The sequence below is a fragment of the Cavia porcellus genome, unplaced genomic scaffold (assembly GCF_034190915.1).
Source record: "Cavia porcellus strain 051 isolate PalLab524CR breed Dunkin Hartley unplaced genomic scaffold, mCavPor4.1 scaffold_8, whole genome shotgun sequence".
Taxonomy (NCBI): Eukaryota; Metazoa; Chordata; class Mammalia; order Rodentia; family Caviidae; genus Cavia; species Cavia porcellus.
In genome coordinates this window covers 91581985-91596497 of record NW_026947491.1, presented here as the reverse complement: position 1 = coordinate 91596497, position 14513 = coordinate 91581985, and the positions used below count along the sequence as shown (strand labels likewise).

General features: G+C 59.7%; 1 protein-coding gene across 1 annotated transcript in view; it reads left to right on the top strand.

Annotated features, from left to right (window-relative positions):
- Positions 1-14513, top strand: part of Nt5dc3 (5'-nucleotidase domain containing 3) — a 40523-nt gene that overhangs the window by 15549 nt on the left and 10461 nt on the right. Inside the window, exons 2-10 of the mRNA XM_003461066.4 lie at positions 1369-1553; positions 6225-6299; positions 6795-6850; positions 9557-9647; positions 10200-10337; positions 11867-11927; positions 12220-12322; positions 12419-12520; positions 14278-14359. Of these exons, the coding sequence (XP_003461114.3) occupies positions 1369-1553; positions 6225-6299; positions 6795-6850; positions 9557-9647; positions 10200-10337; positions 11867-11927; positions 12220-12322; positions 12419-12520; positions 14278-14359 (893 nt within the window). The remainder of the gene's footprint in view (positions 1-1368; positions 1554-6224; positions 6300-6794; positions 6851-9556; positions 9648-10199; positions 10338-11866; positions 11928-12219; positions 12323-12418; positions 12521-14277; positions 14360-14513) is intronic.

Genomic DNA, 14513 nt, shown 5'->3' with positions numbered 1-14513 from the left:
TAGGCTGCTTCCCTCGCAAAATACGCAGCACCAGAGTTAAAGGGGAAAGGGCTTATCTAGCTCACGGTGTGTAGAGGTTTTAGTCCATCGGCGGCTGGCTCCAAGGCAGGGGGCACAGGGCAGAGGAGGTTCATGTGGGCAGCAGACAGCGAGAGCCACTGGAGGGCCTTAGCGGTGTCTTTCTGCCCGTTACCTCATCCGGGCTACTCGGGGTGGAGGCGCTCACACCCTTAACCTGGTGCCCCCCAGCCTAGCGCTGCACATGAGTCAGTCCCAGCATCACACACCAGATCCGGCATCTCTGAGAAAGCCCCCCAGTGACCACAGGAGGCTCTGGGGACAGCCGGACACAGCCTTAACAGTCCCTGTGCCAAAGACGTGTGTACCAGTGCAAGTTAGCGTTCTTGGAGTCCATAATCATGTGAGTGTAGGGTTGTGCGGTCCTGTTAAACACAGGGCGTAACAAATAACCTGTATGTTGTGTGAGGTCTACTGTGCCACCTCCATAGCAAATATTGGTGCAGATACATAAATTAGTAGTGGTTTTCTTCCCTCGGGGTGGTAACATTAGATTTCGTTATTTTATCTTCTAAAATCTGTAACCGCGTGCATTTTTAATTAGTACATGTCTGCAGTGCAAAATGAGTCCGTCCATCCTAAGGAGCTGGCACACATACAAACATCTGAATTCCCTTTCTTATCCCTTCCTCTCCCTCCCTCCTTGGGCCCCTGACCCCCCTTTTCCTGCATGTTCCCAGGGGTCATCACACTCCGTAGGGAGTCCGCACCTACACAGACACAGCCCGAGTCCCTTTCTAAAACCATCCAGTTCCCCTCCTCTCCCTTCCTCTCCTCCAGCCCTTGGTCTCCTTCCCTTACACAGAGATCTGTCTTAGCAGCTATGCTTAAAATGAAGCAGATCTTTCTTTGTGATGTTGGTGGGAATACGCTTCCAGTAACTGTTTCATTCAGATACATTTAGATGCGACCTAATTCATCTTGAGTGGTTTTCGTCATCTGCCAAAGAAATTCCACTCCCCCGCCGTGCCGCTCACCACCCAGCCCCTCGGTCCTGGGCACCCCGGTACGTCCTGTCCCTGTGGGTCTGTCTTCTGGGGGCACCACAGGTGTACGCAGCTGTGTCCCCTGAGGTGAGCGCACTTTGGGGATCAAGCTCTTGGATGCTGTTTTACTCTTTTAATTTATTTTGTTTGCTTGTTTCAGGACTAGGACCGGAACTCCTGAGCTTGCCAGGCAGGCGCTGTGCCACTGAGCTGTACCCCCGCCCCCCTACTGGTTTAATTTAGAAACCACAGTAACCGCATTTATTATGTGGCGTCATGCCTGACCCTTTCCCTTTACTCCCAGAGCTGGTTCCCTCCCTCATGAGCAACCTGCTGAACCCAGATGCCATTTTCTCCAACAACGAGATGAGCCTGTCGGACATCGAGATCTACGGCTTCGATTACGACTACACCCTGGTGTTCTACTCCAAGCACCTGCACACGCTGATCTTCAGCGCGGCGCGGGACCTTCTCATCAACGAGCACCGGGTGAGGCCTCCGGTCTCGCAGAGACAGGACCCTGCAGCCCAGCGCTGTTCATTGGCTGTGCGCCGTCACGGGAGTTGGGTGGCACCCAGAGGGCCGTGCGGGTTTTAAGCTAATGAGGGGCATCGTTAGCCCTCAGTGGGCGAGGATGGCCCATCCGTCATGGGAGGACAGGAGTCTCTCAAGGATGACACCTGTGATCCCAAGCCTCCCGCCGTCCCAGCCCTGTGAGTTCCAGTCCCGACACCCCAAGTGCTTTGCAACCCCTTCCCTCCCCACGGGCATTAGAAGATGGGGCCTCCCTGGCCGTGCCCCACGCCTGGCTCCCGGAAGCCAGTGAGTAGACTGTTGCTGAATGGTGAGTCACGTGCGTCTCATCACAAATTTCCGGGTGACACTGATCTGGAAGCCAGTTGTGTTTAAAGGAAATTGGCCTTTTTTTGTCTCCATATTCGCTTAGGTGTGTTTCTTGGGCAAAGTAACACCTGCGGGAGGCCTGGGGGGACTCAGCTGCTGCTGGCTCTGCGCCCATCGAGGACAGCAGCAGGGTCCCTGCAGGGCCTCGTGACGTGACGCCTGTGACTTCGGTTAGCAGGGTCCCTCGCATGCTAAGTGATTGATTCTTCCCTGCCACACCGGCTCAGCCCCTTTGCTCGTGCAGAGAATATTTGAAGGTCTTTGGACACAGAGCATTTTTGAGCTTTTAATGAGGAAAAAGAAAGCAAACCCAGAGTTCACGACCCTTCCTCCTGGACGGGCTGAAGGCACAGTCAGAGTCCTCCCAGGTGTCCAGGGCCAGCTCCTGCGAGCAGCGCCCCCGCCAGCCCAGGAAGGAGGGGACTGCAGCCCACCCGTGGCCCAGGGTCTCCTCCATGCGGGGCGGGTTCCGCCTTCACCCCGGGCGGCTTCCCCTCTGCCTCTGTCCCGTTGCCTCCTTCCCTGGTGTGTGTTTCCCGGAGCCTCCGTTCCATCCTCCTTGGAGCAAGGCTGGTGTAAAGCAGGGAGGGCCCGGATGGACGGGTCCTGGTGTTGCCATGGAGACCAGCATGCTTGGGAGGTGTTCACCCAGCTGGGCAGGTGCAGTGCGGAGCTACTGGGGGGGCCTCGGAGCACAGGGACAGGTCACCTGGGCGGCAGGCGTGGCCTGGGAACCCAGACCTGCACACTCCTGTTTTGTGGGCCCCCCATTTTTCCAGACCCCCTGGTCTCCGGCTCGTTCTCTGAGGCCGTCTCCCTGCCTTGCATGCGCTCTGGTGTGTCTGTTGGCTCTGATGACCGTGCCACGAGGCTCTGAAGGAGGGGGCAGCTGTGTGCGGTGGAGGCCTGAGGAGGCCTGAGGCCTGGCTTGGCGGGAGACGCCCCTCCCTGGTTCTGGGGTTCTGGGTTCCGGATGGGGTGCTTTTATCCATGCAGCCACAGTTGCCGCCAGCTTTAGTCCCTGACCGTTTGCTCCTGTGTGTTTGCCGACCCTTGGCCACTTTTCTGAGACAGGGATCGCTTGCTGTGATGACAGCGTCCTGCACCTGCCCTGACCCTCGGCTTTGGTGTGTCACCGGGTTTAAGCAGCTCGTGTTTTCTAGATCTGAAATGTGGCGGTGGCATTGGCAGAGGTGACCTCTCCTTGCTGCCGTGGAGGAGGTCACGGGCTCCCTGGCCTCCTGGGCGCTGCCCTGCCCCGGGGCTGCTGGTGGCTCGTCCCAGGCTGGCTGCTGCATCTTCCTTCCTTCCTTGCTTGTCTCCTTCCTTTGCTTTTCTTTTGTCCTTTTGTTTTTGAGATGAGCTGTTTGTGTGACGCAGGCTGGCCTTGAACTCACCAAGTACCCAAGTTGGGCCTCCAGTTTTCCGAGACCCTCCTGCCTCAGCTCCAGAGGCCGGGACTCCAGGTGTGCACCACCGTGCCCAGCACGCTGCGGCGTTTCCTGGCACCTTGATGTCCCTTCTGGAGTGCAGGCTGCTGGCCTGACCGTGTTGCTCACTGGTTGCTCCGGGTGGAAACTCGGGGCTCTCGGGGCACTCACTCCCCACATCACCCTGACCAGATGGCCCAGTGTCTCTGGACCTCGTCCCCCCTGTAAAATGGGCCTAGTGAGGACTTCCCTCTGGATGCCTGGAGCATGTGTGGCGGGGGTGGCCCGTTGCGATTTTGATTGTTCCTAACTGCATGACAGCCGTCGCCCCCCTACTTTACATCTGAGGAAACTGAGGCCCAGAGCCTTGAGCTGCTGGCTGCGCCGTGGGTGAGCAGACAGCAGGATGTGAGCCCTGATCTGTCTTCCCGTGGGGTTAAGAACACTTTTCTGCCCTGTGGGCGTTGTTTTTGTTGTTGTTGGCACTGGGAATCGAACTCAGGGCCTTGCACTTGCCAGGCAGGCGCTTGTGCCGCTGAGCTACATCCCCGGCCCTACCCTGTGGGTTTTTAGGTGAAAATAAAATACTCATGAAAATGAAACATTCATGAACATAAAACAGTTATGAAGTCAGGGGAGGTGGACAGAGAGGAAATGGATGATGACGTAGACGGTGGGGGCACAGCTCCCACACGGAGGAGCCCCTCACTGTCCACCTCGGCCCTCGCTGCAGGAGAGATGGCCCGGCCATGAGGGCAGCGCTGGGCGGGGCCCGCGGGGGCTGCACGTTTTCCTCCTGCGCTCAGGAGACAGGATAATTCTTCCAGAAGGCGTCGGGCTGGGCCCCACTGTCCTGCCAAGCCCGGAGCGGGAGCAGTTCTGGAACGGGAAGTCCGCCATTTAGAGTCCTTCCAAAAGGCGCTGTGACAAGTGCCAGTTCCTTTGTAACAGAACAGAGCTCCATACACGTGGCAACTTCAGAAAGTCAGTCTGTACCGCGTGATCGCCGCCTGTTTCTGCTCCACGTGTCCACCCGGAGGCGGGAGGAGCTGCGTGTGGGAGGGTGGTCGGCGTCTCCTCCGTGGGCACCAGTGGTCACCTGCTCCTCGCCCCCAAGCTGGCCATCCCGCCCCTCCCTTGGTCTGGGCCCTGCACCCACGCTGTTGGCACGTGCTGTGAGCCTGGTCTCTCTTTGTAAAGGAAGAGCTCGGTTTTAGGTTGTTAAAGGCGGGGTCCAGCCCTGGAGGCTGAGGCAGGAGAACTGTCATGAGCTCAAGGCCACACAGCAAGACCCTGTCTCAACAGTGCAGAGCTGCAGGGGTGGTGGAAGCCCCTGAGCCTGCCCCGTGCCCGGTTCCTCCCGCTGCTGGCATCTGACTTTCCTCGTGTCACGGTGGAAGTGGCAGCATCTGTGCACTGTTAGCCGGCGTCCATCCCACGCCCTCTTACGAATGCCTGTTTTGAACCCAGTGCCCAGGACCCCAAGTTGCAGTTTTTTGTGTCCTTAGGCCCCTTGTGGCTTCTGTGACTGTGTCCCATTTGGTGGCCTTGACAGTTTGGGCTTTGTAGGATGCTCCTGCCTCACGATTTTTTTTTTTTTTTTTTGGTTTGCCCTTGAATTTTCAGTGATCTTCCTGCCTCAGCGTCCCCATTGCTGGGATTATAGGTGTGTCCCACTGTGCCCTTTCTCATCTTGTGACCCTTAAAGTAGACACTTGGAGCCCCTCTAAGCTGGCGGGGGACCATGCATGTCACCGTGGAGTCCCCCGAGTTGTTTCAGAGTTGATTACATGGGTGCTGGGGTAAAGCTCAGGTGACACAGGCCTGGTTCCAATCCTGGCCCTGCTGTTGCGTAGCTGGTGACTGCAGGTGGGTCCTCGGCTCTGACCCTCAGCATCGAGGCGGGTGTGAGCTGCCCAGCCTGCCATGCAGCAGTGTAGTCAGGGGTGGACAGAACCTTGAGGAGGTGCCGCCTGGGGAGACGCTGGGACCAGGCCAGTGCAGCTGAGCCCTGTGACGCCCTGCAGGGTGAGGTGTCGGGGCTGCAGCTGCTGCCAGCGTAGGCTGTGTCTCAGGGATGGTATTGCACAGGGTGACACCCACGGTAGATGGCCACTGGCGACTTCTTGGGGCCCCTGCTACCCGAAGGCCATCATGCGTCTGTCTGCTGGTGCCGGGAAATGTTGCCTGTGTGTGGCCTGGCCACAAAGAGGCCACCACGTGGTGGGTGGCAGGCAGCCCCCAGGGGCTGGATGAGCCGGGTCCTGCTTGTCCAGGCAGCTCTGGGGCTGTGTCTCCCTGGGCTCAGCAGTGCTTCTTCTGTCCCCAGCAGAGGGGCGAGGGCTGAGCTGGACTCCATCCATGGGCCCAGCGTCGGGGCCTGGCTGGTCCACGGCACCTCTGATGTCCCCTTGGGCAGGCCCAGTGGGCTCACAGCTCGGGGACACAGGGTGTGAGAGGACGTGTCCTGAGTTGGGGGGAACAGCCAGGCGGGGCACAGGGTGGGCTCACAGTGTGGTGGCAGGGGGTACAGAGTGGACAGTCCAGCTCCTGCTCATTACAAACAACAGGCCGTGGTGGGACCACGGGAGAAGTGGATGGTTCCGGGGCCCTAGAGACCTGGGGCAGAGGGAGGGGGGTCGGGGTCAGGAGGAGAGGAGACAGGCAGTGTGGGGGCCCAGGGGCCAGGAGGCGGTGGCTCACGCAGAGGGACAGTGTGCTCTGTCCCCCGCCTGCCTCCCCCAGGCGTCTCCGCTCGGGGGCTTGGAGGAGGGCAGGGCAGGATCCTGGGGTGCGCTGGAGGCTGAGCTGCTGTCTCCTCTTACAGTACCCCGCGGAAATCAGGAAGTACGAGTACGACCCCAACTTCGCGATTCGCGGGCTCCATTACGATGTCCACCGGGTAGGTTCCCCCGCTGCTGGCCGGCGGCTTGGCTTAAATCGTGTTCTTTGGGGCTGCAGAGCCGCATTGTTCAGATGGACTTGCCGAGTGGTGGGAAGGGAAGGGTGCCGAACCTCTGCTCTTTTGCCCTCGTGGTTTTTGTGGCTGGAGGAGGAGCCAGTTGCTGTGTCTGGTTTTCTTTTGCTGACCGGTTGTTTCCTTAGAAAGCACTGTAAGTGCGCTGTGGTGCACGCCTGGGAGGCTGAGGCAGGAGGATCCCAAGTTCAAACCTAGCCCAGGGAGTTTAGCCGTTCAGTGATGCCCTGTCTTAAAAAATAAGAAGTGGGTTGGGGGTGTCGGTCAGCGTTAGGCGCTGGATTCAGTCCCCAGTGCTGCAAAAAAACAAAGAAATGAAAATCATTTTAAATAACAAGCAAAGGCTCTCAGCCCGGGGTTGACAGGCTTTGTGGGGAAGCCGCTGGCTGTGTGACCGAGCTGTGTTCCTGTCGTTTAAAGGCTGTGCTGATGAAGATCGACGCTTTCCACTACATCCAGCTGGGCACCGTGTACCGGTAAGAGGCCGGGGCCAGTCCAGCCGGCCACAGCGGCCGGGCGCAGGGCTGCAGGCTGCGCCGAGGGCCTGCCCTGTGCCTGGCCGGGGTTTGGGGAGTCACAGTGGTCGGGGCTTTGGGGTAGGGAAAGTCCGTCCATGGGGCGCTGTGGGGGTGAGGGGTGCTGGATGTGCAGAGCCCACCCTGACCCCTGCCGCGGGTTAGAATCTGTGGCCCAGTTTCCCTGAGCCAGAAATGCCTGTAAAACGAGGCTTTGCCCTTTTAAAGCGTTTGTGTTGAGGTTCCTCCCTGCACTTTAACGAGGTGAGCCTGCCCAGCCTGGATTCCTTGCTGAAATTCTTTCTCTTTGATATAGAGCAGGGATGGAGCTAGAAACAATAGGCCCCTGGGGACAGCAGTAGAGCCTGCCCTCCCTCCACCAGGGCTTCGGAGGGTTTTACTCCTGGTCTCCCCCTCCCCTCTCTTCCCCTCCCCTCCCCTCCCCTCCCCTCCCCTCCCCCTTCCCCTTCTTCCCTTCCTTCTCCGTCCTTCCCTCTCCCTCCCATCTCTCCCTCCCCTCTCCTCTCCACACGGCCTGATACAGACCTAGCTGAAGGCCGGTGCTTCCTGCTCTCTCCCTCAGGACCTTGCCCCTGCTGTGGAGAGGGGGACTTGGCCCTCCGGCACCCACCCTCCTCCCCAGCCTCAGTGGTGGCCGCAGGGAGCCATTGTTAACAGCAAGCCCTTCCAGCCGGGGCTCTGAAGCTGCCAGGTGCCCCGGGGTTGTCTTCCCCTGTGTGTGACGGAAGTCTGGCTTTTCTTTTCTTAGCCGAGGTCCCCTGGTTTTCTGTTTGCATAGTTCTCTGCGCAGGTGTCTGGGGCCTGTGCAAACAAAATGAGACACCTGCGCTGGAGGAAGGAGGGGTTTATTTTGCCTGGGTTTGTGGAGCTCTCTGTCCACCGGTCCACCGGCTTCCGCGGGGCTGCAGGAAGCTGAGGGAGAGAGGAGCGGGGCGAGCCTCTCCTCCTGGCATTGTGCTGAGCCCAGACTTGGGAAGGACGCAGCTGGTCATGAGCTATGACAGGCCCCCCCCACTCCCCGTGTTCCGTCACAAATGTCAGGTGTGCATCTGCTTTCCAGTCATTTAAAAAATTCTTGCTTGTTTTTTTTTGAGGTGGGAATCGCTCTGTAGCCCAGGCTGGCCTTGAATTCATGGCAGTCCTCCTGCCTCAGCCTCCCGAGTAGGGGCACAGCAGGCGTTGTACTATCACGCTCAGCGTTTCAGATGTTTTTTAAAAACAGTCTATTGTTTTTCCTTGTTTTTAATGGCTTACCCCATCTTGCTCAGGGCCTTCAAAAAACTGAGCTACATCCCCAGCCCCTTTTAGTTTTTTTTAAAAAGGGGGAGGGGGAGGGAGACAGGGTCTTACTAGGTCCCTAGTTCAGGCCAGGCTTGAACTTGCAGTCTTCCTGCCTCAGCTTCCCGCAGTGGTAGGGTGACAGGCAGACCCCTGTCACGGCGTGCGGTCAGTACCTGCACTCTCAGTCCCAGGAGCCCTGAGAAGCTGTGCTCGGTGGCCTCAGGGTCACACAGGAAGCCTCCTGCGAGCACCGGCCGGCTGTCCTGGGCACAGCCGCTCTGCTCAAGGCAGGTCCCAGCAGAGGGGCACGACCACTGCTGTCTCCCACTGTGAGATGGGGACACCTTGGCCCACAGAGCCCCCATGAGTGGTCCAGGCGAAGGCCCTGGCCATCTGGGGAGTGGGGATTTGAACCTCGGAAAGACGGGTCAGACCTGCACCCCTCACCTGCCTCCCTGATCGCTGGAGGTGGGGCGGGGGGTGCTGTTTTCCTTGTGAGGCCAGGGCCGCTCTAGGTCACTGGGTTCTCAGGGGGCCCAGCTGTCCCCAGGCCGTCCCCGGCTCAGGCCTCTGGTGGCTGTCCATCCTCGGGGGTTGCCCCTGGGCTCCAGCTGATGGCTTCTTTGGAGCTGATGTTTGGTTGCTCTTCTTTGGAGCTGATGTTTGATTTCAGCCTGTGTCTAAGCAGTGGCTGAGTGGCTGGGCCTGAGCGTGGACGCCAGACACCTCCCCAGCAGTTGAGCCCTGTGTGCATTTGTTTTATGAGCCCAGGTCTCGATACGTAGCTCAGGCTGGCCTAAAACTTGCAGCAGTCCTCCTGCCTCAGCCTCCCAGGTGCTGGGATTGTAGGCATGCACCCCCATGCCCGGTCACAGCTGATACTTCCTAAACATAATGTTGGGGTGCTGGGCATGGTGTCACCTCGCCTCCCACCCCTGGCATCTGACCTTCCCCTGGGTGGTACCCATCAGAAGGCAGAGAAGACAGCAGCGGCCTGTGCCGTGGGGTGGGTCCCTGGTGACCTGTCCCTGCGCTGTAGGAGCCTGGTGTCACAGAAAGCCTGGTCCCAGCCCGTGGTGACTTCCTGTGCCTCAGTGGACCCAGCTGGGAGATGGGTAGATCTGGTGCCTGCCCGCTGGGGTGGCTGGGAGACAGCACCCCGGTCCCCGTGCGGCGGGTGCTGCAGTGACTGACACGGTCCCTGCCCCTGCAGCGGGGTCTCGGCAGTGTCCAGTTGCTGCTATTTCTGCCGCTCGCGGTGGCCATGGCGTCTTCCTCCTCGGCTGTCAGGTCCTGGCAGTGCTGGCCGGAGCCTGTCACTGCGGGGTCCCCGCCCAGCTCTGACAGTGCTGCCTGCTTTCCCAGAGGTCTCAGCGTGGTCCCCGATGAGGAGGTCATTGAGATGTACGAGGGGTCGCACGTGCCTCTGGAGCAGATGAGTGACTTCTATGGGAAGGTAACCTGGGGCTGGGAGGGACGGGGCTGGCCACGGGTGGGCCAGGCGGAGAGGCTTCCTGGGCAGGGTCTGCGGGTCCTTCCTCCCGGCTCCTCCCTGCTGTCCCCAGCTTTGCTGTTTGTCACCACCCCTTGAGGTGGACCCCCACTTTCTAGGGTGGCCCCGAGGGGCTGTAGGGACAGGATGCCAGAGGCTATGCCCCGCTGAGACCTCGGGTCCTCTGTCCTGAGTGGGGACCTTCCTGTCTTCCTATATGAGTCACCCGCTGTGCCATGCAGGGTGAGAGCCAGGTGAACACTTTACGTCTGTGAGGTTACAGTCTCCTAGTCACGCACAGTAGTGCAGGCCTGTAACCGCAGCTCCCTGGGAGGCTGAGGCAGGAGGATCCAAGGTGCAGCCAGCCCGGGCCATTTAGCTCCGTCCTGAGACGCCCTGTCTGTCTCTGTATATAGCATCGCCTTGTTTTGTGGACCGCCCGGGTCCTGTTTGTCCCTGGAAGCCTCCCACCTCCCCCTGGTGGGTCCCTGGGTCCAACCCCCCTCCTGTTGGCAGAGTTCCCACGGCAACACCATGAAGCAGTTCATGGACATCTTCTCGCTCCCGGAGATGACGCTGCTGTCCTGCGTGAACGAGCACTTCCTGAAGAACGGCATCGACTATGAGCCCGTGCACCTCTACAAGGACGTCAAGGTGCCTCCCGGGGCCTGGGGCAGGGCTTCCAAAACTTAGGGCTTTCTGGGCCTGGTGCCGGCGCACGCGGGTCATCCCAGCACTCGGGAGGCTGAGGCAGGAGGGTCGCCATGAGTCCGGGGGCAGCCGGGGCTGCACAGTGAGTCTGAGGCCGGCCTGCGCTGCATGGTGAGACCCGCCTCAGAAAGCCAAACCAAACCAAAGCGGAAAACACGTGAAGGGCCATGGGGGAGGGACGGAGACGGAGCCTTCATCCACACAGAAGCGCATGCGTGCGCTTTAACTTACATGACCACATGCACATATGTGTCTCAGTACCTGATAATGTCTGGGCGTTACTTACCTGATGTGTGCTTACACGTATCCGTACCACATAATACTTGGGGTGCATAGCTAAATATAATAGATATTAAAATGTGTGCATTTAAAAAAGATACACACTGAAAAAAATGCATTTTTTTTTTGTGTCTGAGGAAAGTTTCGGTTTTCCCAAATCCTGGGGTTTAGGAAGCTGAAGGTGAGCTGCTGTTGCTCGGTGTTCGTGTGGTATTATTTGGGCTGAGTGTAAATATCGTTTCTCCAGTTGTTTGGTTTTTCCGAGTCAGGATCTCACGGCGTAGCCCTGGCCGTGGCTCCTCCTGCCTCAGCCTCCCGAGGAAGTGCTGCCACACGGCTCACGCGAGAGGCTTGGCGCCTTTTCACACACAGGAAAGCCTTCCTCATCCTCAGGCTCCCTGTGGGAACCCTCCGCCTTCACGGGGAGCGTCCGTAGGGGGCAGGCCCGTTCTGCTGAGTGGTTGTGTGTCTGCTCAGCAGACCCTCGGTGATGTCCTGCTGTGGCTGCCGGGATTTCATCGTCCCCTCCCCATCACGGAGGAGAGCACGGGGCACAGAGAGCTCGCATCACCTGCCCCGGCTCACTCAGCTTGTGGGCAGCCGAGCCCAGGCAGTCCACTGTGTCTAACCGCTGGCCCCAGTCGCCTGGGCACAGGCGCTTTTGCCAAGCAGAGTTTCCTGCTATTCAGGGGTGGCTCCGAGTCCCCTGAGCCTGCACAGGTCTGGCCGCCACCTCCTCCCATCTCTTCCGCCTCCTCCTCTGTCATCAGGTCACCGCTCCTGCCCCACAGTGGCACCTGAGGGTGCTGCTGTCCATGCCTGTGCCTGCGTCCGGGTGGCTCAGTCCTGTCAGGGCTGAGGGGCAGGAGGATGTGAGATGCACAGGGCCGTGGCCCCCCACCCCTCAGGTGACCGAGGTCATCTGTCCACGCTGTCCTGTGGGATTCGGCTCAGTCGGGCTCCCATGTGACCTCCTCCTCATGCGCCTTCCCAGACCACCCTGGCTGCTGCTGCTGACTGTCCCCATGGAGCCGGGCTCCCTAGGGACGCCTGGTCGGCGTAGTGTGTAGATTTCACTCTGTGTGTGTCTTGCCAGCTTCTGGGGACAGACATTAGCGCCTGCACTCGCTCGTGTGGACCTCTGTGGCTGGGTGGCGGCCGCTGTCACTGATGGGCTGTGTGTCTTTGGACAGGACTCCATCCGTGACGTCCACATCAAGGGGATCATGTACAGAGCCATCGAGGCGGACATTGGTAGGTCCAGCATGGGACCCGCTCCCCCTGCCGCTGGTTCTGTGTCCGGTGCTGCAGGCGTCCCTTGCTGGTGTCACTTGAAGTCCCTGACCCGGCTTCGTGCAGGCCCTTCCCCTTTGGAGGAGCTGCTTGGTCCCGGGGTGGGGTCTTCAGTCTGGTGCACCAGTGTCCGCACCCCGGAACTCAGCTCCCTCCGGCTCCCCGCCCACGGTGCCCAACCCTGTGCTGCCCCGGTAGGCAGCGCTTCCCGGCCTGCCGACTTCGTCCCAACTGTGAGCCTCTCTCTGCCCAGAGAAGTACATCTGCTACGCGGAGCAGACCCGCGCAGTGCTGGCCAAGCTGGCCAACCACGGCAAGAAGATGTTTCTCATCACCAACAGCCCCAGCAGCTTCGTGTGAGTGACTCGCCCTGTCTCCCCGGCTGTCCTCGCTCGGTTGCAAGGGTAGGTCATCCCTGTAACTCAGGGTCACGTGGCCGCCCGGTGTTCCAGGGACAAGGGGATGCGCTACATCGTCGGGAAGGACTGGCGGGACCTGTTCGACGTGGTCATCGTGCAGGCTGAGAAGCCCAACTTCTTCAACGACAGGCGCAGGTGGGTGGGCGCCTCCCGGAGGGAGGGAAGGTCTCAGCTCCCATCGGTCTCCGTGGCAGCAAAGGCAGGGGTGGCACGGGGAGGTGGTTCCTGGTCTCCCTGCTGGGGGTAGGGTGCTACAGTCCGGGGTGTCGGGCTGGAAGGACGGGGTGTGCGGTGACCGAAACTCAAGCCTGAGGGGCGTGTAGTGAGCCAGGTCTTTGGCTGCAGACTCACTGCGAGGTGCAAGAAATAAGATAGTAAGAAACACTGCCTGGGTGGGCGAGGCAGTGAGGGACGCGTCTACCCTGTCTACACTGTGGATGGGACGGGAACCAGTACCTTCATGATGGAGCCCAGTGTCCTCAGGAAAGTAAAAACAGGAGTCCCATCCGACCCTGCTGTTCCCTTTCTAGTAACCTCCACAGGAGTTAAAAAGTCCACACGTTACGGTGACCCATGCACAGCCGGGCACAGCAGCGTAACTCACAACAGCCAAATCTTGGAAGCAGAGTGTATGCCCATCAGTAGATGGACAGAATACAAGGCGGTAGCTGTGTACAGAGGAGTATTACTCTGCCATGAAGAAGCACAGCCGTTAGTTATCTGTAGGGAAATGGAGGCACCTCAAGACCAAGCGTTAAGTCAAATAAATGAGACACATGCGCTTACCTATCGCAGGCTTTCTCAGTGTGAGAAACCCAGATGTGAATAGAAAGCCAGACAAAAGGTGGATGAGGAGAAATGGGAGCATGAGCTGGAGGGGAGGGAGAGGGAGGAGCGGGGAAGGAGGAGGAGAGAATTCAGAAGTGTCCTGTGGGCAGGCGTGGTGGTGCCTGCCTGTGCTCCCAGCACTCAGGAGGCTGAGGCAGGAGGGGTCGTGTGTATGCCCCAGTTCCCTGTGAGGAGGCCCAGCCGTGTGCCCTGCACACGTGGACGATACAGAGGAGACAGCAGCCCTCACATGGCTCCAGGGCCGCGTCTTGCCCGCTGCGGCTGGACTGGGCCAGCCTTGGCACAGCCCCGCCGCTGGGGCGCTGTGGATGGAGGAGTCTCGGGCCAGCAGGGTTCTTGGTGTCTTCTTACGGGGGCCTGGGTGGGGTGGGGTGGGGTGGGGGTGCTGTGGGGCCGGCTGAGCTGTTAGTATTTAGGGGTGCAGGCCCAGCGTGGTCTTTACCAGGAGGTGTCTCCGCCCCAGGGCTGTGGGCTTGAGATTTCCTGCCCGGGGCCCTGGAATAGCTCCCTTTTGCACAGTGGCCAGCTCGGGACACTTCCACCCTTCTATCTGTCCCCTGGAGTTGGTGGCCAGGCAGCCTCCTCCTTGGTTGCAATTCTCGGGGTCCCTGGAAGGAGATGAAAGCTTGCAGGGGGTGGTTAAGAGAGCACAGCGATGGGACATGACCGTGAGCCCTGTGGTGGCTGCCTTTCTCCTGACGCCTGGGCCCCCTGTGGCTGTCTGTCTGTCTGGGTGTGCACCATAGCAGGGCCGGGGATTGAACCCAGGGCCTCAGCACTGACCACACCACTTGCTTTGCTTTGGACCCGGACAGCTGGGACAGAGCAGACTCAGCCCCCTGTGTTTATCAGAAATCAGAAACTGCCTGGAGCCAGGGGCGGGGAGGGCAGGGGGCGGAGGTTGGGGCTCCCGGGTTCACAGCTGGGTTCACAGCTGGAGAGGAACCGCTTGCTGTCACCTGCCAGTCCGGGAGCGCTGGGTGGTGTCCAGAGCCTGAGCCGCTGCCCTGCGCCCGTCGTGATGCCTCCGCTTCTGTTGCCAGACCTTTCCGGAAGGTGAACGAGAAGGGCGTCCTGCTCTGGGATAAAATCCACAAGCTGCAGAAGGGCCAGATTTACAAGCAGGTACCCTCCCCGCCCCTCCCCGGCTGGGCGGTCAGCACACGGCCGAGCTGCAGCCGGCGGTCCCGGCCTCCCCCAGGGTCTTCCCAATATGCTAGTGTCCGAGTTAACTCAGAGTTGAACAGTTTTTAAACACGAAATTAAAGGGTCACTTTTC